Source organism: Polyodon spathula, chromosome 6 (genome assembly GCF_017654505.1).
Source record: "Polyodon spathula isolate WHYD16114869_AA chromosome 6, ASM1765450v1, whole genome shotgun sequence".
NCBI lineage: Eukaryota > Metazoa > Chordata > Actinopteri > Acipenseriformes > Polyodontidae > Polyodon > Polyodon spathula.
This window is the reverse complement of record NC_054539.1, coordinates 26,100,668-26,123,829: the sequence shown is the minus strand read 5'-3', so window position 1 is coordinate 26,123,829 and position 23,162 is coordinate 26,100,668. Positions and strand designations below refer to the sequence as shown.

General features: G+C 37.1%; 2 protein-coding genes across 5 annotated transcripts in view; both read right to left on the bottom strand.

The window, feature by feature from the left end:
* Window positions 1-758: 758 nt before the first annotated feature.
* Window positions 759-10,931, bottom strand: LOC121317074 (toll-like receptor 5). Its single transcript, XM_041252661.1, has 2 exons — window positions 10,769-10,931; window positions 759-4,168 (listed from the first exon to the last, which is right to left on the bottom strand). The coding sequence occupies exon 2, from the start codon at window positions 4,159-4,161 to the stop codon at window positions 1,564-1,566; it is 2,598 nt and encodes an 865-aa protein (XP_041108595.1). The 5' UTR covers window positions 4,162-4,168; window positions 10,769-10,931; the 3' UTR covers window positions 759-1,563.
* Window positions 10,932-16,743: 5,812 nt separating this feature from the next.
* Window positions 16,744-23,162, bottom strand: part of LOC121317072 (sushi domain-containing protein 4-like) — a 37,173-nt gene continuing 30,754 nt past the window's right edge. For all 4 annotated transcript variants that reach the window (XM_041252660.1, XM_041252657.1, XM_041252659.1 and 1 more), the window contains 2 exons: window positions 20,925-21,310; window positions 16,744-17,688 (listed from right to left, as the gene is read on the bottom strand). In XM_041252660.1, coding sequence (XP_041108594.1) covers window positions 17,663-17,688; window positions 20,925-21,310 — 412 coding nt within the window. In that variant the 3' untranslated portion in view covers window positions 16,744-17,662. The remainder of the gene's footprint in view (window positions 17,689-20,924; window positions 21,311-23,162) is intronic.

Below are 23,162 nucleotides of genomic sequence, written 5' to 3'. Positions count from 1 at the left end.
AGATCTTGTTGTATGTCATACAGTTTTGTTTATATCTAAAAACTGTGTTCAATTGTTAAGAACACTGCAGGAAAAGTCTGTTTGTCTGAATAGGTTATGTTGAAACATGAAGTTGTTTTTTTTTAAAAGAACATAAATATGGAGGTACACGGTATAGTGCTAGTATGAAAATTGGTTTATACAGTCTTTAGCACAAGTAAATGAGAATCTCCAGCGAATATTTGAAGGCATCTGTCTGTCCGGATGTAATTTTTGTTTTTTACTTAGTGGTCGGCAATTGTTTTGTTTTTTTATAATTTTCTCCCAATTTGGAATACCCAATTATTTTTAGGCTCAGCTCACTGCTACCACTCCCATGCTGACTCGGGAGCGGTGAAGACGAACACACGCTGTCCTCCAAAGCGTGTGCCATCACCCGACCGCTTCTTTTTCACACTCCAGGCCCACCATGCAGCCACCTCAGAGCTACAGCGTCGGAGGACAATGCAGCTCAGGGAAGCTTACAGGCAAACCCGCAGGCACCTAGCCAGACCACAGGGGTCACTGGTGCATGGTGAGCTGAGGACACCCTAGCTGACCTAAGCCCCCCCTGAGCGGCACTCAGCCAATTGTGCACCAGCGACGTCCAAGCTATAGGGCGCATCCTGCACTCCACATGGAGAGTCTTTACCGGATGCACCACTCAGGAGCCCCTGGATGTCATTTTAACATGTGCAGAAAGTCCATATAGGTCATGGTATTCTATTTTTTCATTTGCAGATATGGTGGGGGATGTCTGTCACCAACATAAAATATGAAGTATTACTGTTTTGCTAAAGTGAAACCTTTTTAAATGTGTATAAGTCTTTTCAATGCCAAAGACTTAGGAACTGCCATGTAACACAATCAAGTGTATTTTATTACAAATCAAGTAATATTCAAGGTATTGGCTTGTGTTGACAAACAGATATTAATACATTCAAATGGCAAAATATTGAAATAACAAAATACATAATTTTATCGATATGTAAACATTTCATATTACCACATGTACAACTTTTATAAAAAAAAAAAAAAAAGCAGAATCAAGTATGAATTATGTTTCAATTAGAACAGTTCATTGATCATTTAAGTAATGGTTCTATAAAAGCCTACATTCAGAAAACACTTGGTTACTTATTAGATGGCTGCTGTCAGCACTTAGATCTGAAGAATACATGGGGTGACTGATGAGAAGGGGTCACTGAGGTGAACTATTCCCAGACAATTTTTCTCCCAAACCCATGAGAGAGAAAAGGTCAGTGCAACAATCCCTGTGGGCCACGATTTGAAACGGCAAGTTGGAGATTGTACGCGCTACCTTGCACTTCATGCAGTAGTACCTTTACTGGATGAGCCGTGACCCTGCTAAACGCTGTACTGTAAAAATAAGAACACATGGAAGTAGAATGGTCACGTAGGAAATGTAGGAAGAGGTACTGTTGAACCAGTACAACCTTTTGGGCCAAAATAATTGTTTGGTTTTTTTTGAGCCAGCAGTGGAATTTGAATATATCTGACATAAACCTGTGCTTTTTTAAATAATCAGGTTGCAACTGTCACATTGTGTAAGGTGATGTCAGTTTGCTTTTTTTGCTTTTTATCATGCAGAATCATATTGCTGAGTCTATCATAAAACCAGTCTATGTCTTGTATGTCTTCCGGCCAGTGTAAATAGTGTCTGCTTCGAACAAAAGCTCGGATTTGACTACATTTCATTAACTTGAACTGGGGAAGTCTTCCAACTACCACCATGACAAGAACATCTTTCAGTTCAGCAAAGTATCGACTTTGGGCCAAGTTGAAGGCTTCAATGCACCAGCCATCTCTCAAAAATTCTCTGGTCACAATGCAGACGGTTTTCTTACTGTTCCAAATAGCATCCCGTATATTTGAGATATGGTCTTCTCCCGGAATGAAATCCCTTGCCTCAAAGCACAAACGAAAATTGTTGTTCTCAGAAAACTGCGTGTCTAGCTGTTGAAGTAAGGCGGCTTCTACCCATTTAAAGTCTTTGTTACTGAAACATATGTATGCATCATACTTGTAACCGTCCCTACCAGCCTCTTGCTTAGGGACAGCAAGCAGCTTGTTGGTCATTTTTTTATAAAAGATAAAGCACAGACCACGGAAATGTGTAAAAATAATGACTGATGTTATAATTACTATCAGAGTAGTCGTGCAGCCAGTAAAAAGACAGAACTTTAATTTTATTAAAAGCCTTTGATCATCTTCGTCGCATTCATCGAAAGTGATGTTGGCAAGTGGAATCCCTATCAAATGCTGAGGAAAAGAACAGTACATATCATTGAAATCGCTAAAAGAAGTCACATTTGTTTTACTTATCCACAGTGTGAAGTTTTTTAAATGGCAGTCACAAATATATTGATTCTTTCCGAGGTCTAGAAACCTAATAAAACTGAAGGTATCAGGGTTGGGTGACAAAAGGATGTTTTGAGATAAATCAAGAATCTTCAGGCTCCTGGGGAATACATCTTTAGGAAGGTGGGCAAGCAAGTTGGAGGAGAGAACCAGCCTCTTCAGAGAAATTAGCCCCTTAAAAATGTCTTTCGGGAGAAACCGAAGTAAGTTTTGGTTAAGCTTAAGTTCAACCAACTTATTAAGGTTATCAAACATGTCTAAACATGTTTTTGCTTCCCATGCAACCTGCAACACGTTGTCTTCCAAGTCTAGGTGTATTAAGTTGTTTTTCTTTGGTATTTCTGAATGTTGAAAACAATGAGATAGTTTATTATGTCTCAGCAAAAGATATTGAAGATTTGGAAACTGCATCACATCATAGAATAGACTAAGTGATTTTAATTTATTTTCAGATAAGTCAATAAATATAGAACTGTCTGAAAATCTTTCAAGGCCATATGTTGATTGAATTCTGTTGTCACCCAACAGAACAAACTGAAGATTAGGAATGGCAGCAAATAAATAGAGGTCAATGATGGAGTTTCCCCGAAGGTTCAAAATAAACAAATTTGACAATCTCCTGAAAGAGTTCCTCTGAATAACACCGATATGATTGTTTGCCAAGTCAATTTCAGTAACATTACTAAGACCATCAAAGGTGTATTCAAAAATCTCACCCAAAAGGTTACTGGAAAGGTTCAGTTTTTTTAAGTTTTGAAGACCAGCAAATGCATTGTTTTTAATCTGGTTGATTTTGTTTTTTGATAATATAAGGTCTTCAACATATTTAAGTGGTTCAAATACAAACGGGTTAAGTGCAAAGATAAAGCCTTTCGACAAGTCTAGACTCCGGACAAAACTTTCTGCAAGGCCAATAAATGTCTGACTGTTTGGATCTTTACTGTTTGAGAACCCAAATGAACTCCCGAGTATAGTAGGACCGTAGACAATGTGGCTCATACTGGTCCCCTTTGTGGCTAAAAAGAAGTTCCTTGTTTCGTCAGTACCGAACCCATTCAATGACATGTCCAGAGTTTTAATGGTAACATTACTTAATGGGTTTCCACATGCCATCCAGTCAAACTCAGATTCTTTCATGTTCCGTAGGGGGTTGGAGGCAATACTGAGAAAACTTAATTTTTTTCCAAGGAAACTATACAAATCTCCTTCACATATTTTTTCTATTTGATTAAGGTTCAAGTCCAAGAAATTAAAATGTGTCATTTTCTGAAATAGCACGTTAGGCTGCAGCCGCTCTATGTTATTGTAACGAAGGTCGAGAGCCTCTAGCGAGACCAAATCTCTCAGGAACTCTTCTTCTAAAATGGATGCCGACAGATTATTCCGTAGTAAAATAAGTTGCTGTAAATTAAACAATCCTACAAATGCATCAGGGTGTAAAACAAGATGCTCATTGTTTCCCAAATGCAGCACAGCAAGGTTCGGAAGGTTCTTAAAAGCATGTTTTCCAATACTTAGCGACTGTGTCCTCTGCATTCCAAGGTCTAATACTTCTAATTGCTCCAGTCTTGGGAATGAGTTTTCATTCAGAACCCTGATGTAATTCAGAGCTAGGTAGACTTCAATGATGTCGGAGGGCAAATCTGGAATCTGAGTTAGGTTCTTGAACTGACAGTTGGCAAAGTGCTTCACAATAGTGCAAGGTGATTCTCCATTTACCAAGGCTGCTCCCAGTACAACTAGAAGATGATGAAACCACATAGTGTTCCTAAGTAAAACACAAAAAGAACATTGTTAGGTATAAAATGGAATGTATTTAGAAATACTGTTTAGTACAGTAGGATGTTGCTAAACTCTCAATTAACAGAAAGTAACTTTACAGAAAGACTACTCTAGGATAAATAAATAGTTATGTAGTGTATTATACTGAATATACAGTGTGTGTGTGTATATATATAATTTTTTTTTGGATGTACACAAAAGGTTTACATGAAAAAATATTTTTATTTTGTGTACATTCAAAAACAAAAATTCATTTTTAAGCACTGCATTTATACTGTACCTCCTTTCAAACACACACACACACACATATATATATACAAACACGACCAGTTTATATCAAGTATATATTATATATATATATATATATATATATATATATATATATATATATATATATATATATATATATATATATATATATATATATATATATATATAATATATATATATATGAGTGCTGGGACGAACACAGGATTTTCATGTTCGGATATTTGTGCATAATTTAAATATTCGTTCGTTTTTCAAAAAGTAACAAAAGCCATTATATTGCTCTGTACTCAGGCAGAGACAGCATAACAGCAGGAGCAGGGGGCGTGGCCGTGGCCCCTGTGTGTGCGCCTTTATTTTACTATAAGACTTTACAATATGTAACACGTTAAAATTGAAAAGTATCCCAGGAGTAAAGTTGTGTAGGGCTTACTTTACCCCAGTGAATTAACTACAAAACAAAGAATCACAAATAACAGTTCAAGTTAAACATTGTTTTGTTTATTCCTGAAATAAATAGTACATAAAGCTGAGACTGCATTTTATTTATGTTTTCTTTTTTTAAATTCCTTGCCATTGTTGTTTCTTCACAGTAAACAGTGGCCATCGACATGTTTTCATAAAGTAATAACATGAGGTTTACTTGTGCCATACTGTAGCTGAACAAGCAAACGAAAACTGAAATTTAACTTTAACACTTCAAATAAAACAAACGTGGAAATGGTGTTGTAAAGTGAAAGGGCAAAAAACTCAATAGCAGTAGTGTTAGCTTCAAGTACACAGCGCACTGCTTGCCCATGTCTAAACAACTTCCGATAAGAAAGCAGGGAAGTGCCCTTCAAATGTGGTACATTATGTTGTTTTTGGTCTTTTAAACCTTGTTTTTATTGAATTTATCATATTTTTCCACTGTTAAGAAAATAGTGTGCAAATATTTATCATATGCCATACGCTGGGTCGTCTACATTTTTTTTTTTTTACTTCTGCATCTTCACGGTGGACTTCTTATTTTGTCTTGTTTGTTGTGAATTGTTTTTTTCTTTTCAGATTAATTGATTGTCTGTTTCTAGTTTAAGTTTGCAAAAAAATATTAAAATGTATAATTCATTGTAAATGGTAAACCTTTGTTTACAGCATCTGTAAACCTCACAACTCTTGACTATACTGGACTATGTGGCACCGAATTGTACCAGTACTTGCATCATCTTGTACTTGCACTTAAGTGCTCCTTACTTTGCCGTATTCCACTACTGGTCTTAATTATAACTAGTTTCTGTATCTTGCCCTTGATTTTACTTGTATACAGTGCCATGAAAAAGTATTTGCCCCGTCTGATTTTCTACAATTTTGCATATTTTTGACACTGAATGTTACCAGATCTTCAACCAAAATCTAATATTACATAAAAGGGACCCTGAGTGAACAAATAATATGAAAGTTTGATACTTATTTCATTTATTTATTAAAGTCATGCAACACCCAATGCCCCAGCGAAGTAACTTACAAAAATGATGGTGATTAAGTAGATTCAAGAAAATGCACAGAGTCCTTTTCTTCAATCAGTTGCCAGGTTTATTGAAATATGCAGGGAGTCTGGTCCCAGGTACAGGACAAACAGAATACTCATCATTACAATGTTTGCATGACATTAAATACCCTTCTGTATAGATGGTCCACCTCCCCTTTCTCTGACACTTAACCAATGGTCAAGGTAATTTAATTTATTGTGTGAGTGTGTGTGTGTGTCTGTGTGTGTAGTCTTGTGTGACAACCATTCTTCACACTCCTGGAGACAACAGGTCCATACATCTGCCTTTTGTTATCTTCTTGCGACCCCCTTTGATCCTAGTGGCATTATCTCTTTCGATCTCTCTGAAGTCTTTAGAGCCTGTTCCCTTCTAGTCCACAGCATTGTTATCTTGTTAGCTTGCAGTCAATGTTGGGCAAGAGCTTGTAGATGCAATGTCTCTATCAATTGTTAGCAGTACATGCAATTTGAAACAAACAGTCTGCTATCTGCAATATTAGTCTCTTTTCAGAAAAGAACACCAGTATAGCTCTGCCAGTCCACATGCGTAGCAAACTCCTAATCAATTCTCGATCCATGTTTTCCAACACCCAGTGTGAAAAAGTAATCATCCCCTTAGATTCAATAACTGGTTATGCCACAATAACTGCAACCCAATGCTTCCTGTAGTTATTGATCACTCTCACACAGCACTGTGTAGGAATTTTGTCCCAATCCTTCATGCAGAACTGCTTCAACTCAATGGCATTTGTGGGTTTTCCAGCAAAAACTTGTAATGATCACTCTGCACAACTGAGAAGTAGTTGCACTGTCCTCCCTAAGGAGATACTACTGGCCCAATATCTATAACTAAGTCAGCAAGATTGACAGACAGCAAAAGCAGGGACGTCAGAGGTGTCAATTTCACAAACAAACGGTTTATTGTTGTGAACTATAATGTAATAAATGGAATATAAGGACAACAACTTATTGCAGAGAACATTTAGTGGAAGGTACAGGTGAGTAAGAAAGTAACGTGAACTAAACAAACATCCAAACAAACTAACACTAAAACGAAATGAATGCGGTGTCCGGTGGGCATCCAATAAACCCACACACACAGAAACACCACACCAATAGAAAACAAACACACCAACAGGCAAAAGAGACGAAGGTAAATGAATAAGTATATGGGAAAACCAAACACAAATGAAAATTTATGAAATTTAGGCCTAACAAGTCCAGTGAAGCAATGCACATGAAATCCAAAGTAACAAAAGAACAAAACCAAAACTACAGGAACCAAAGTATCAAAGTAGAAATAAACCCAGCAAACCGAAAAGGAATAATCTCACCAACAAATAATGAAGTCCCAAATCGAGTCCTGTACTGATGATGATGGATGAAGATTGATGAAAAAATAGCGATTGTAGAAAATGGTGAGTCTGTTGAGTAGTACTGGGTTGAGTGGTGAATAGCCAAGTATCAGGAGAATCAGGAACAAAATGGAGACTGAACACACCAACAAAAAAACAAACCCTAAACAGACCTTGAACAGCAACTAAACTTCAACTAGGTAAAAAAAAAAAAAAAAGAGATTATCAAAAAAGTAAATGGATGCACCAGTATTTATCTAAAATAAAGTTAAAGTTACACTGTAATTAAGTAATATGCTGTTTGTTTGTAAATGGATTCCTCAAGCAAAAAAGGAGTCTCTCCTGGCCTAGCCAGCCAGCTTTAATACCGGAGCTGGCTTCCAAGGAGCTCTGAGATTGAAGGAGTGTATAATTGAATGAGCTAATGGGGGGAAAGGATGAACAGAGGGTGATAGCAAGGAACTATGGGAATTTGAGTTTTAACCTGGCCAGGCTACTGACCCTAATTAAAGGGACATGTGGGTGAAACTTACACCCACTTTATGGAGCAAGTGAATTGCTACAAACTGCTTGTTTCAGGTCCTGCCACAACATCTCAATGGGGTTTAGGTTTGGACTTTGACTAGGCCATTCCAAAACTTTAAATTTGTTGTTCTTCAATCATTCTGATGTAGACTTGCTTGTGTGTTTCGGATCGTTGTCTTGCTACATGACCCAGCTGCGCTTTAGCTTCAGCTCACGGACGGATGTCCTGACATTCTCCTGTAGAATTCTCTGATACAGAGCAGAATTCATGGTTCCTTCAATGATGGCAAGTCGTCCAGGTCCTGATGCAGCAAAGCATCCCCAAGTCATGACACTGCCACCACCATGCTTGACCGTTGGTATGAGGTTCTTACTGTGGAATGCAGTGTTTGGGTTTCGCCAGAGATAACGGGGCCCATGTTGGCCAAAAAGTTCCACTTTTGACTCATCTGTCCATAGAAAATTGTTCCAGAACTCTTGAGGATCATCCAAAGGTGCTTTTTGGCAAACTTGAGACGAGCATTAATGTTCTTCTATGTGAGCAGTGATTTCTATCTTGCTACTCTGCCATGAGTCCCATTTTTGCGCAGTGTCTTTCTGATGGTTGAGTCATGAACACTGACTTTAGCCGAGGCGAGAGAGGCCTGCAGATCCCTGGATGTTGTTCAAGGGTTCTTTGTGACTTCCTGGATGATTTTATGCCTTGCTCTTGGAGAGATTTTGGCAGGACGGCCACTCCTGGGAAGATTCACTACTGCTCCAAATATTCTCCTTTTGGACAATATTGCTCTGACTGTGGTTTGGTGGAGCCCCAGAGCCTTAGAAATGGCTTTGTAACCCTTTCCAGACTGACAGGCATCAACAACTTTTTTCCAGAGGTCTTCAGGAATTTATTTTAATCATGGTATGATGTGCCTCTGGAACTGTGTGCTGACAACTTCACTCTGGTGGTAAGGGCCAAAGTTAGTCAGATTTATATTGGGCAGGGCTGGCCCAAATCAGACCTGATTGTTAACCAAAGTATTCAAACAGCTGACCCTAACTAACCCTTTAATTAGATTGAGTTAACTAGGGGGGACAATAACTTTTTTTCACACCTGAAGATTGCATGTTTGATTACCTTGCACACCAAACAAATGAAAGAAGCACCAAACTTTGGTGTCATTTTTTCTCTCAGACTCCCTCTAGATACTACTACAACCCCCCAAAAAAGATCTGACCAAATTCAATGTGAAAAATGTACAAAAATGTAGAAACTCAGACAGGGGGCAAATACTTTTTCATGGCATTGTAGGTATCCGTATTCACATTTTTTTTAACTGTTCTTATTTGAAATCATTCTCATCCCATTTATCATACTAACTACGAGTTCTCACTGGGTTTTATTCATATAAACAAATATTTTGCTGTAAGTTCAACTGCTCTGTCGAACTCGCTCTTAAATGTAATTATTTACTGCATTCTTTATTTTGCTCTTATTTGAATTTGATCTTATTTTCTACTATTTTACTGTGTTTATCTGTAATGTCACATTTTGTAATGTGATACTTTGTATTGTGATATTTTCTAACAAATGTAAGTTGCCTTGGATAAGGGAGTTGCCTTGGATGATGATGATAATAACAATAATAATAATAATAATAATAATAATAATAATATGAAAACACCCATCAAATCGCAATCGCTTGATTTATAACACTACACCCGTAAGAAATTGAAGTTACTTTCACCTCTGCACTCAATCCAGTTCTTTCAACTGTTTTCATTTGGATATTTAACTAAAAATAAACTTGTATAGTGTAATACTGTAAACGTGTGAGTTCTGTTACTTATGTGCATGTGAATGCCATGGTGCAAGCACCACTTGACACCCTGGATAAATCGAGACTAAATGGCATCCCCATGCGGTGTCAAGTTAACAGAGGTTGAGTTTTGCAATATCACAATCCAAGGGTTTTCAATTAGTTTTAAAGTATGTGGCACATCTAAGGTAGTAGGTGGCACCCATCTCATTAAGACGCGTAGCGCCAAGAGGTGAGTGTGCAGGAGCGGGGGTTCCCAGTTGAGGTTTTTGGAAAAAAAGGGATTCAAATGGTGCATTCTGCCATATTTTGGCATGGTTTAAGCATGTACTAGACTAGTAGTCGTCTGCTTGTGGTGTCTGACAAAGTACATTAGTGCAACGAAGGAGCTTTATTTCAGCACTACTCACAGCTAGGTAAGATCAACAAGACAAGATGGCCTTTGCGCATCAAAGCCCCTGCAACATGACTGGATGAAAATGTGTGTGGAATTGGTGACTTTTAAAGGTACACTTAAATGTTATGCTGAAAAATGTTGTTAACATTGGTTTAATAATATCTGGTTCAGTTGCACCTAAATTTTTTTAATTTTTATTTTACATAAATGTTTGAGCTTGCTTGTAGACCTGTTTCTGTTTGGCCTTTGTAATTTCAGAAACAGTAACCTTTCAACTCTATAATTGTGTACACATGACCCTGTGTCTTATTTAATCTAATTTAAGCAAGGATGCAATAAGGTCGATAAATGGCAGTCCAATAACAGGAAGAGAAAGATAATGGGAAATGTGTTTGCTGTCATGTGATAACACATGGCTCCGATATTCAACTACTCAAAAAAATACAAAACACTGTCATATACAACTTTTTGGATAGTGTTACTTCTATAATTCGAACACATCTATGTTAACTAAAGAATGTTTTATTTAGCATCCCGAATGATCAAAAAAGTTTCCAGTTACTCTACAGATGAGCGACGAAAAATATGATATTTTCATAACTGTTTTCAATTACTCTAAAACCTAGTATAAGTTGTCAATAATCGAGAAAACATAAAGCATTCTACACGCCATATAGCACATTCTAGAAAGCAAGCAAATAGTTTACTATACCTTTTTTATGGAACGACGTTCACACTACACAAATGAAGACAACAAACGTTTTCTGCCAATGAAGAGCTGTATGAAAAGTTACATTCTCAAGTTATCGTCGGTCTGCGTTTTGTGTTTACTCCTCCCCCTTTGTAAGAGAACTGACAACGTTATCCAAATAAATAAATAAATAATAAAGCAAATCCCAAGCCATAAAAAAAAAAAAAAAAAAAAAAAAAAAAAAAGTTTTAAGTTATTATTATTATTTTTTTTTTAACAGAAACGTTGAAGCTTTTTTTTTTTTTCAAATACTGGTTATGAGAACCATCGTTTGTATGTACAGGAACAGTACTCTGCACACAGCTAGAAATTCCAGCTCTGACCAGTTTAAGGTTGTGTTTTGGAACAACTTAACTGGTTAACTGGTGATCTGATCTTGTCTCAGGTCTTGATGGTCTTGAACTACCTTGTCCCAGGTAGTGCTGATTTTTTAACAAGTGATTTACAAAACTTGTTTAACAAAATGTAATTTAAATTTTTGACTCAAAGTAGCCACCTTTTGCAGATATAACAGTCGAACACACTCGTGGCATTCTTTCTACAATGGAAAATAAATATTGTTCGGAAAGTTCTTCCCAACACTGTTGCAGAAGTTCCCACAAATGTGTTGCACTTGTAGGTTGCTTTGCTTTCACCCTTCTGTACAGTTCATCCCAAACCAGCTCGATGGGGTTTAAGTCTGGAGACAGTGCTGGCCATTCCATTCCAAACAGTAACCTTTCAACTCTGTAATTGTGTTCACATGACCCTGTGTCTTATTTAATCTAATTTAAGCAAGGATGCAATAAGGTCGATAAATGGCAGTCCAAAAACAGGAAGAGAAAGATAATGGGAAATGTGTTTGTTGTCATATGATAATACATGGCTTGGATATTCAACACAGCATTATCTTAATGTTAGCACTTTACTGCATATTATACAGTATATTCGAATTATGCTTGAAGCTGTTGTCCTGTGAGCCGCCTATCATGCAAGCTGTTGACTCTCAGAAACTTGTCTTCTGATTCCGTTGTGGCTTTGGGTCTGCCAGATCTCTTCCTGTCAGAGTTTCCTCCAGTTTCCAAGTGACTTTGAATGATGTAGGAAACTGTACTCACTGACCCTTGGCTTTCTTTGCAATTTATCTCAAGAAAAGTCCTATACTTTTAAGGATTATAATGGTCTGTCTGTCTTCCTTTGTTAATTGCCTTTTTCTCACCATTATGATAGCAATATACTACTTCCTGCAGTACAATACTGTCCAAATAATGCTTAAGGTGTAGTAACACAGTCTGTTCCAACACTGCTTTTATACAGACAGAAGATTAGTAAGTAATCAACAAAAGTTGGGACACCTGTAGGAATTGTTGGCATCAACATTCAAGGCTTAATTTACTTCCATTGCTGCAGAACAGTTGTAAGTTATTAACCCATTACTTGTTCCCTGAAAAGGCCTTTTTGTATAACTCTGAAATAACAAACAATAGGTGTACAAATGTCAAATGCTCTGGATAAAAGCATCAGTCAAATCAATTAATGCGACATATTTTTCGGGCTTGCTATTTATTAATTTATTTATATATTTATAACATAAACATTTATTTCTACATTTATTTATTTAAAATATTTATTTCTAAATATATTTATTCCTCTATGCATTTTTAAAATAATGTATTTATGTTTACCTAATACATTATTCCTTTATTTATTTTTAATTAAATGTGGAACTACAATTTATCAGAGTTAATAGATTTAGACAAAGAAGATACATGCCACTCTTGTGTACAATTCCATTCTGTGGTATAACCAAACAGAAAACTAGATATTTTCAAACAGGAAATAGAGCATTTCTAGAATTGAGCCGAACCTTCAGGTTTTCAGCAAAAGGTGGCATGGATGTAAGCTTAAAAATTTAAGGCATTTCAACAACTGCACAGCGGGCTAAGATCGTGTGCTCTACAAGGACGTCATGTTGCCCGTTCAAACAATGTTTTTTTTTTTTTTTTTGGTGCAATGTGTGTTGTTTTAAAACATAAATAAATTGTTTAATATAAATGCCGTGGATATCAAACTGCTTGCGTTCCCTGGTTTATTTTGACGTTGACCAACATTTGGAATCACATGATTTTGCATAGCTGGGGATTTTTCAGGTTCAGCCCACCGCTACCACCCCTGTGCTGACTTGGGAGGGGTGAAGAGGAACACATGCTTTCCTCTGAAGCGTGTGCTGTCAACTGCCTGCTTCTTTACACACACAGCCCTGGGCAGCTTACCACAGGCGCCCGGCCATACCACAGGGGTCAGCGGTGCGCGGTAAGCCGAGGATACCCTGGCCGGCCTAGCTCTCCCTCCCCCTGGGCGGCGCTCGGCCAGTTGAGCGCCGCCCCCTGGGAGCTCCCATCCTCGGTCGGCAAAGAAATCGCCTGGACTCGAACCAGTGACATCCAGACTAGACCACAGGCACATGATTTTGGGAATAAACACAATCAACATTGCTAGATGAAAGGATGGAACTGCATTGTTTTCAATGAATTTTTAACCCTCTATTATATATTGTAACATAAAGGTAACAAACCTATTTGTGTTGCTTAATACACATAAATCAAACTGTCTCGAATTGACTCAAGACAGACAGGTGACTCGACATGACTCAACGCATGCAAACTCTGTGCCTTGACTCGAGTTTGGCATGTCAAAGACGCGACTCAACTCTTTACCACCCTGTGACTCTACTTGACTGGAGTCCCAATTTTTGTGACTCAGTTACAACACTGGTGAGACTAAGGTGAACTGTGCATCACAAAAGCTTCTGCAGTCACTTACAGTTTTACTTCTCATCCAAAGGACGGAGCACAAGGCGGTTAAGTGACTTGCCCAAAAATATCAGAAGTGGCTTCTGACAGTCTGAAACTTGTTGTCTCCGTCTGTTTTAACCTGATTTATCCTGAACGCTGTTTCCATCATAAAATGAAACACTTTTCTACATTTTTCCAACAGGTAGAATTGGTGACCTTTACATAAAGGTGGCGGAATAACTATTTCTTATTTAAATGAGAAACCTATGTGTTAATGACTCAAATGACAGTTTAAGTCATTTCAGGATTTTGATCAATGGACAGGTGGGATTCAAAGGTAGTAAAGGCAGAGAAAAGCAAAACAGACATGTTTCAGGAGATATGGAGAAGCAAGAATATACATTTAATAGAATAAATTAAGTTTACATTTTTAACAGAATTTAGGTATTTTGCATTCAATACATGAAAATAAATATGTCACTAACTTACATCCTGTCTGGGCTGTTACAGTTATCAGTTACCCTCAGTTGACTATTATTGGGGGAACAGTTCCTAACTTTGATAAACAGAATTTCCAGATACAGGTGCCATATTGTTAAATTAGGAGTTTTTGAGAGGAGTTGGCTGTAGTTCCGTAGTTATGATTAGCACATCTAGTGGCCAAATCATATTCTTCCATTTCTTCAACTGGCTTGCGTGGATCACTGAATCACGGCTGGCATGCTGCTCCTCACTTTTGCTGCTCTGCTACACTGCCACATACCCAGCAGTGGAAATGTTGGTAGCGGGTTGAAAGACAGGTGTCCAGCGACTAGCATGGGTCAAGGAAGCAGCACGGGTCCCGAGGGTCTGCATCTGCTATCGCCTCGCAAGGGTCCGCACCTGCCGTCGCCTCCCGAGGGTCTGCACTTACCATCGCCTTCTGAGGGACTGCTCCTGCCTTATCTTGCATCGCCTAGGGATACCAGTTTGCCATCGACCGGGGATGCCTGCACGCCATCGCTAGTGAATTTGTTGTTTCAAGAAGCAGCAGTTTCACTGCCAGACATTCTGTGGCCAGAGGCCAAGAAGAGGGATTTGCCAGCTACAGAGAAGGGGTGGGGAGCTGAGTAGACCACCACCCCTGTGCCACAACCCGGCGCCTGGGGGTTGGACCCCTTGACCTGGGTGTCTGGACCTATGGTTGCTGGGCCTGACCTAGGGTGCGGCACCACCATACACAGTTGGCTGCCTGGAATACTGTGCAGACCTTTGCCTGTTGAACATGACATTGTTTCTTTGTTCTTCATTTATGATGTCATATCAGTCAGCGCGCTGATATCTGTTACCCATATACATGTCAGTCTTGTTTTACCATTCTTCTATTAAGAATAAAATCAATCCCCATTATATAGGGCCTATATGTAACAAATTAATGCACTTGCTCGTCACATGTGATTTCCGACTCCGTCATCAGTTTTCTGATACAAAGACCATCTCTTCAATGTTACCGTTAATTTCAAAAAACTTTTTCTCTGCATGACAAATCAGTCTATTTTTATTGCGCAGTTACACAACGCTTTCTCCTGTTTCACGTGACAAATGCAGCCAAAACAAAGTGAAGAGACAGTCTACGGTAGTACAAAGTTGTAATACTGTTTTTTTTTTTTTTTTTTTTATCTGATCTTTAGTTGTTTTTGTGCATTTTCATTTGTAAGTGTGACATTAGGGTCTTATCGAGCACTATTTTCTGAATACTGACTTTGGATACTGTTTTAATTTTGGAAACTGTTTTTTTTTTATTTATCTTTTGCTAAATTGCATTACCTTTTACATTGTACGCAGTTCTACGCATGGGTAACATTTTGATTTAATTTTGCTGTTGGGTCGTTAACAGGAATTTCACATACTGCTATGATACGTACCAGATTTAAAAGTATGTACTGCAGTCCACATGTCGTCTCTTTTGGCAAATGATATTTTTAGAATCGTATCGTTCTGAATTAAAATATTGCTGGAAAATATAGTACTGTACCAACAAAACCAATACGGTACAACTAAATGAAAGCCTACTTATTTTAAAACACAGTCCTTTCAGATATGTATTTTTGATATTGTATCTTTTTTGTGTTCCCTGAGAAACGGACAAGGGTTGGAACGGGCCAAAATGAATCGGATATGTGTCAGACAAGTTTAACCATCACTGAAGTCAAAATTTCATATGGTCAAATATAGGTGTCCTGACTGTATTGGTGAATATTTATTTTAAATAATTGAAAGCCTACATCTCAAGGAGTAAGTTTCTATCGATTCAAAAAAAAAAAAGAGAGAAAAGGAGGAACAGACTATCAAGGAGTACATTTAAGCTGTAATCATGTCCTTGTTGCAAAACATGAACAGAATTAGGCCCACAGTCAAATATTGCTCAACATTTGTTAAGCACTTCAGTGTTTGTTTGAACTTTCTTGAGATTACCTTTGAGTATTTTGTAAGTTGACTCAGGCTAGATTTTTGTTTATGAAGCCCTAATCAGATATTGGAATTACACTGTTTACAACTTTGTTTGTAATATTGTTTTTATAATACAGTGCCTATAGAAAGTCACATTTTGTTCTGTTAACTTCTCAGTTTCATGCATTTAAATGAGGATTGTTTTTACACAATCTCCACAGAAATCATGTAAATCGCTAGTTTAACACAGGCAGAGGCCACTTAACTTGGTGTGTGATTTTGAAAGCGATTGGTTACACCTGAGCTAATTTAGGATTGCTATTACAAGGGGGTGGACACTTACCCAACCAAGCTATTTCAGTTATTTTTAATTTTCTATTTCTAGAATATTGTTTTCACTTGGATGTTGTGGGGTAGGATGTGCAGATAAAAAAAAAAAAAAAAAAAACACATTTTAATTCCAGGCTAAGGCAATAGGTGAACATTTTGAAAGGGGGTGTAGACTTTCTATAGGCACTATATACAGTTTACCAGTTGATTTCAAAACCACTTAATCATGTACATAGACCAATATCAGTTCCAATCTTAGTAAAGATACTAGTATAAATATGAATTATGTAGCTGAGAGCAAAAGAAGAGTGCATGTTTGGTTATACAATGATAAGACTTCTGTATATAGTATTGTGGCACAGTGGTTGATAGTGTGCAGGTGATTAAATAAGACAATTAGAATCCAGATGAAAAGGTTTTTTATTTAAGTCCAGTGCCTGACGGCAAAACAAATATATTAAAAAAAACAATCTCGCCTGCACATTGTGTAGTCAAATCAGCGTTGCCAACCTTGCCATTTTGTTTTTACTGACATACAGATTTACAGTGGGCTTTTTTTTTTTTTACTGACAATTTAAAAAAATAGAAACAATAAATATTATAAAATTGGTTAGTTGTGTACTGACATTTCTTTAGGTCTCATTTAATTCTTATGGTCATACATGGACATTTGCAGACTGGATCATTTGCTTTGTTGGTCTGAAGCCCTGTTGACACTCATTGCCTGTGGTGTGAAAGATACTTATCAAAAGTATAGGTTATATTCATTTTGTCATATCGCTGCAGTTTTGCTTGTCACATCATGTCTTGTGCTTAGCAGCCTTTACTCTTTAAATCTTGTGATGAGGTTTCAATAGATGTATTTATATGCAATTATTATTTTTCCACTAGCTACCTCCTTGGAAAGTACGTCTTGAATCTCATAGGTGTGATCCTGGTATGAAAATTGTTAAACACACAAAAACAAAACCACACATTAATTCCAAGAATTATGTATGAATTGTGGAAGGTGATCCTCGTTGCATGTGCACATACATTGTATTACAGATATGTTAGTTGCTTCCATTTACATCCATTCTTGATGCTCTTTTTGTGCACTGTTCCTGCAGGATGGTGATATCTGTTAAATTTGTCAACCAGCATTTTTAGCAAAAAAAAAAAAAAAAAAAAAAAAAGCTGCTGTTGGGAAAGAAAGAAATAGTCTAGAACAAAAACTGAATCAAAGCGATGATTCCATTTGACCACAAAGTGTTCTTAGATTTGTGTCCCATAGACTGGTATCCTTTCCTGAATGCAGTCCTCTCTTTTAAAGGATGAAAGATTAACAGTCTTCGACTAGTGGGATTTCTGGAAGGAAATGAAGAAATACATTCATGTGAATTAGTACACTGTAGTTTAAGGGATTCATCATAAACAGTGTATAATACACCTATACATGTGTTACCTATTTAAAATGGGTCCTTTAACTGTGTTGTGTTATAAACTGGGTTAATAAACAAGTCTGACGTCATACATTAAGATGCTCAGTAATGGAGCTTTAGTTTGAACTATATTCATTTTAAAATGTTAAGTGACAAATCTTCATACAACTGGGCTAAATTTTTTTTTAGAGTAAAAAAACCCAGATGTCTCAAAATAAATAGTGTGTTACTTTTTTTGTTTTAATTGCACTACTAAAATTGTAATATTTAGTCTTTTTTGATTAACATTATTTTGAAATGTTCACAAAACGCTTAAGTAAATAGCCATTTGAATACAATATTGCTATTCTCTATCAAAAAGAAAAAGCAAGCAAATGTATTTGTTAGATTCTTATTTGCAAATACACACTAATAAAAATAAAAGCAACATTTAAACTAGATTTTTCCTAAATAAATTGAGTATTTCAAGACGGTATGCTTTACACACTGAAATTAACAGATGCATACATTTTACTAAGGCCCATAGAATTCAAAATGCCTATAGGCATGGTCTCTAAAGATTAATTATTCATACCATTTGAAAATGGTCCGCATGAATAACACTATGTAACACAATTTTTGTTCCTGGGTAGTAAGTGTTATTTCCTAATTGCTTATGCCTCAAGTATAGAAAATGGCTATTATTCCCCAGAAACTTTGCTTTTGTGACCAGGACGGTGATATTTTGAAATTTACCTATTTCCAATGAGAAAATGGGCGAATTTGTCTTTTCGTTCACATGGTCAGAAAAAAACAACATATGAATCCAAATTAACATGTATTTATACAAAGTAATACAAAAGATTTAGAAGTGAGTAGTTTTTCGAGACTTACGATTATACTGTAAATAAATGTGGGGAATAATAGCCATTTTCTATACTTTTGAGGCATAAGCAATTGGGAAATAACACTTACTATCCAGGAACAAAAAAATTAATTTGTTACACGGTATAACCTGCTTGACCTCAAACCGGACTCATGGATGGTTTCTTAGTTTGGTTGTTTATGGTGACTCCAGTTGCTGTGGAAGAGTTCACACCAAATTTACATGTCTGTGTGTCAATGATGTTAACTAAAAATAAAAAAAAAAATTCTTACCTACCAATGTGATGGACGTGCCTGCTTTTTATCGCAGATTTCAGTAAAACTGCACCCCGATTAGTAAACAATGCAACCCCTAGACAGGGGTATGTAATTCTGTATTTTAAAATGAACCAATAGGACTTCAAGTTGTAAAAAGCTTTAAGCCGGTCAAAAAAAAGCCTCGATTTGCTGGCTCAGAAGGGACACAGGGAAGGAGGAGGGGCTAGAGTTCAGCCAATTACTGTTCATGGAAAACTGCTGTTAAACTAATTAAATACAACACAATGAACATTTTACATAACATTTTTAGTTATTTCAAAATCCAGACCAATAAGTATGGCAGAACAAGTCCAAAACCAGGTTATGCTTTTGAAAAACAAATCTAGGGTTCTAATTTAAAACAAAATCAAAAAGCAATTCAAAAGTTGCGCATTTCTTTCAACAAATGCAAAAGTGTAGAGAGAAAACAGATGGGGAATTTTGCATAAATACAATTTCAAATTTACAAATACACGCATTTAAAAATTTTTTTTAAATTAACTCGAATGTTATCATTGAACACTTGAGCTGGACATTTAAAATGCTATGTGTGTCTTCTGCAGTACCAAATCCAGCCAGAATAAACACATTGTATGAAGTGAATATTTCCAAAAGCTAAATTTGAAAGTAAAAGGTGACATTTATCAGTCAAAGACTTTTAGCAAACTGTTTACATGTTAGTGTTTAGTGCAGTCGTCTGTTCATGTTAATCATCTGCCAGACAATTAAAGCTTGTTGATGGGCACTCCCTGTATGATATGAACACACTCAATGGGTCTGGAATAGAGAATCCAATTCCAGACACTTTCCAATCCCAGGAGTTAGGGAATGATTTTTGTTTTGTTTTTATCCTGCAATTCCTTTTTTATTTATTATTATTATTAATAAGAATAAAAATACCGTGCTTTTGCTTCTATTAGCCTAATAATTAGCGGCGTACGAGTAGGCTAATGCAATCACTCGACAAAGGAGTTCTTCAATGAATTGGTCACAGTGAAAAAAACATGAAGCACTGCAAGTAAAAATAACACATTTGCATCACTCCAGCTCCAACACAGAAGTGAGTGATTTCACTGTCTAAGCAGGGCAACCCAGCTGCCTGCTCAACTCAATAATACTGTTATTTAAAAATGTAAACGTAGATAAAACACTGAACTGATTAAACTACTAGCACTGAACATTTAAACTCCAGAAAGTAAATGTACCTAGCAAATACTACACATTTTTAAAAGCAACATCATACAATGATTCGCCTACAGACTGCAGAACCACAGCCTGCTGTTTAAATATGTAACTTAGCTATGTGTGCGCTCAAAGCTCACTCACTGTCAGCAGTGGGCTGGGTGTTTAGTTAACCTCACCCAACAGAAAGGAAATGTACACCAGTAGGGATGTGGTTTTAGCTGAAAGTTGATTCGACATTGTTAAATCTATTGTCCACCATTACAGGCTTTTGCTCACGTCCATGCTAATATTATAGTGCTGTTTACCAACACATGCAAGCCATATGCTATGTGCCGAGTATCTTTAGAAGTTGATATTATATAATGTAGAAAGAACTATGATAGAAAGAACATCTAATACTATTTCTAAATACTCAAGTTTTTTTTTTGTTTTGTTTTTTTTTTACAGCCTTTCTAGTTAATTAAAACAAGTTTCCATTTTCAAAGCACTATGTAAAAATGAACCACATCACTGCCATATTATTTAATTTCTGGCCATATCAATAGTACAGGCACGTACTAGGCCCAAATTTTAAGGCTTGTTCAGATGAATATTTTGTTTTTAACGCTCGCTTTGATTTGCGGTTCATGAAACCTCTAACTGTTTCAGAGATTATTTATTAGTTTCATTTTCCACTTCAAATCACAGTTTGATATCATAAGTTCTGAAACACTCAAGCTGCATTTACACAGCTGTTTTCTGTGGCATATTTGGTTCAATTGCCATGTTATTGAGTAAGGATTTGCTTAAAATAACAGTTGTCATGTAATAACTTACCATCTGCAATGTCAATACTTGGACTTGTGGAAGCAGTGTCTGCTGTTGAAGTTATCACATTGGTTCTTTCTGAAAAGTTGTTCAATCCCCCAGGACACGAGGATGAAGGACATATACTTTGAAGCTGTTCAGAAGAATCATAAAAGCTCTCACAGGCTTCATATTCACTGGATTGTGGTTGTATGGCACTGCTGTTTTCAACAAAATCTAGATAGGCAGGAGGACCCTGGTCCTCTGAATGTAGGGATTCCCCTTGGTCAGCAGAGGGCGAGAAGCCTGGCGGCATAACATTACTGGTGTTCACAGCTTCATCATAAGAAGGCAGCATTACTGGGATTCCATCCACTACTACAAAATTAGGATCATTTGGACCTCGCTGTCCATCTCTGTGGGAAATATCACAAAAAAAAAATAATAATAAACTTTTTATATAGCAGATCTGACCCACTGTTTATGCAATATACATTGTTGGAGTAAATTAAAGTTTGAATATATAGTGCCGTGAAAGTATTTGCCCCGTCTGATTTTCTGCATTTTTGCTAATTTTTTACATTGAATTTGGTCAGATCTTTGGTGTGCAAGGTAATCAAACATGCAATTTTCAGGTGTGAAAGTTATTGCCCCCCCACCAGTTAACTCAATTAAACAGATAATTAGGGTCAGCTGTTTGATTAACAATCAGGCCTGATTTGGGCCAGCCCTACCAAATATAAATCTGACTAACTTTGGCCCTTACCATCAGATTGAAGTTGTTAGCACACAGGTTCTAGAGGCACATAAGGCTGTGGGGCTCCACCAAACCAAAGTCAGAGCCATATTGTCCAAATGGAGAAAGTTTGGGACAATAGTGAATCTTCCCAGGAATGGCCATCATGCCAAAATCTCTCAAAGAGCAAGGCGTAAAATCATCGAGGAAGTCACAAAGAACCCTAGAACAACATCCAGGTATCTGCAGGTCTCTCTCACCTCGGCAAAGGTCAGTGTTCATGACCACCATCAGAAAGACATTGGGCAAAAATGCGATTCATGGCAGAGTAGCAAGGTGGAAACCACTGCTCACTAAAAAAAACATGAATGCTCATCTCAAGTTTGCCAAAAAACACCTGGATGATCCTCAAGAGTTCTGGAACAATGTTCTATAGACAGAGGAGTCAAAAGTGGAACTTTTTTGGCCAACATGGGCCCTGTTGTGTTTGGCAAAAACCAAACACTGCATTCCACAGTAAAAACCTCATACCAATGGTCAAGCATGGTGGTGGTAGTGTCATGGTTTGGGGATGCTTTGCTTCATCAGGACTTGCCATCACTGAAGGAACCATGAATTCTGCTCTGTATCAGAGAATTCTACAGGAGAATGTCAAGCCATCTGTCCGTGAGCTGAAGCTGAAGAGCAGCTGGGTCATGCAGCAAGACAATGATCCGAAACAAACAAGCAAGTCTACATCAGAATGGTTGAAGAAATAAGAAATTTGAAGTTTTGGAATGGCCTAGTCAAAGTCCAAACCTAAACCCCATTGATGTTGTGGCAAGACCTGAAACTAGCAGTTTATGCTTAAAAATCCATAAATGTCACAAAGTTGAAGCAGTTCTGCATGGAGGAGTGGGCCAAAATTCCTCCAGGGCGCTGTGAGAGACAGATCAATAACTACAGGAAGTGTTTGGTTGCAGATATTGCTGCTAAAGGTGGCATAACCAATTATTGAGTTTAAGGGGGCAATTACTTTTTCACACGGGAGCATTGGGTGTTGCATAACTTTCATTAATAAATAAATGAAATAAGTATCAATGTTCTGTTATTTGTTCACTCAGGGTCCCTTTTATCTAATATTAGATTTTGGTTAAAGATCTGATAAGTGTCAAATATGCAAAAATACAGAAAATCAGACGAGGGGCAAAATCAGTCACGGCACTGTATACATATACACCATATTCCTTTGAATTTAAATGCACTTTAACCGTATTTTGCTTCTCAAATTCTGTATCTTAAATTTGAGTACAGTAGTGATGCATGTATTAAAAAAAAAAAAAAAAAAAATCACCAAAAAAAGACGCGACAACATGAGAACAAAAATGTCACTGCCCAAGTATACAAGCAGCAACGTGATTTACTGCCGCGAAAAGACGAACCAATACTACTGCCCTATCTCTAATCATCCATTACATACAGGCAGCCACTTTCAAAGAAGCACCATTAGCTTCTTGAGGAATTCAAAAGAAAAGATTTTACAATTTCAGTGT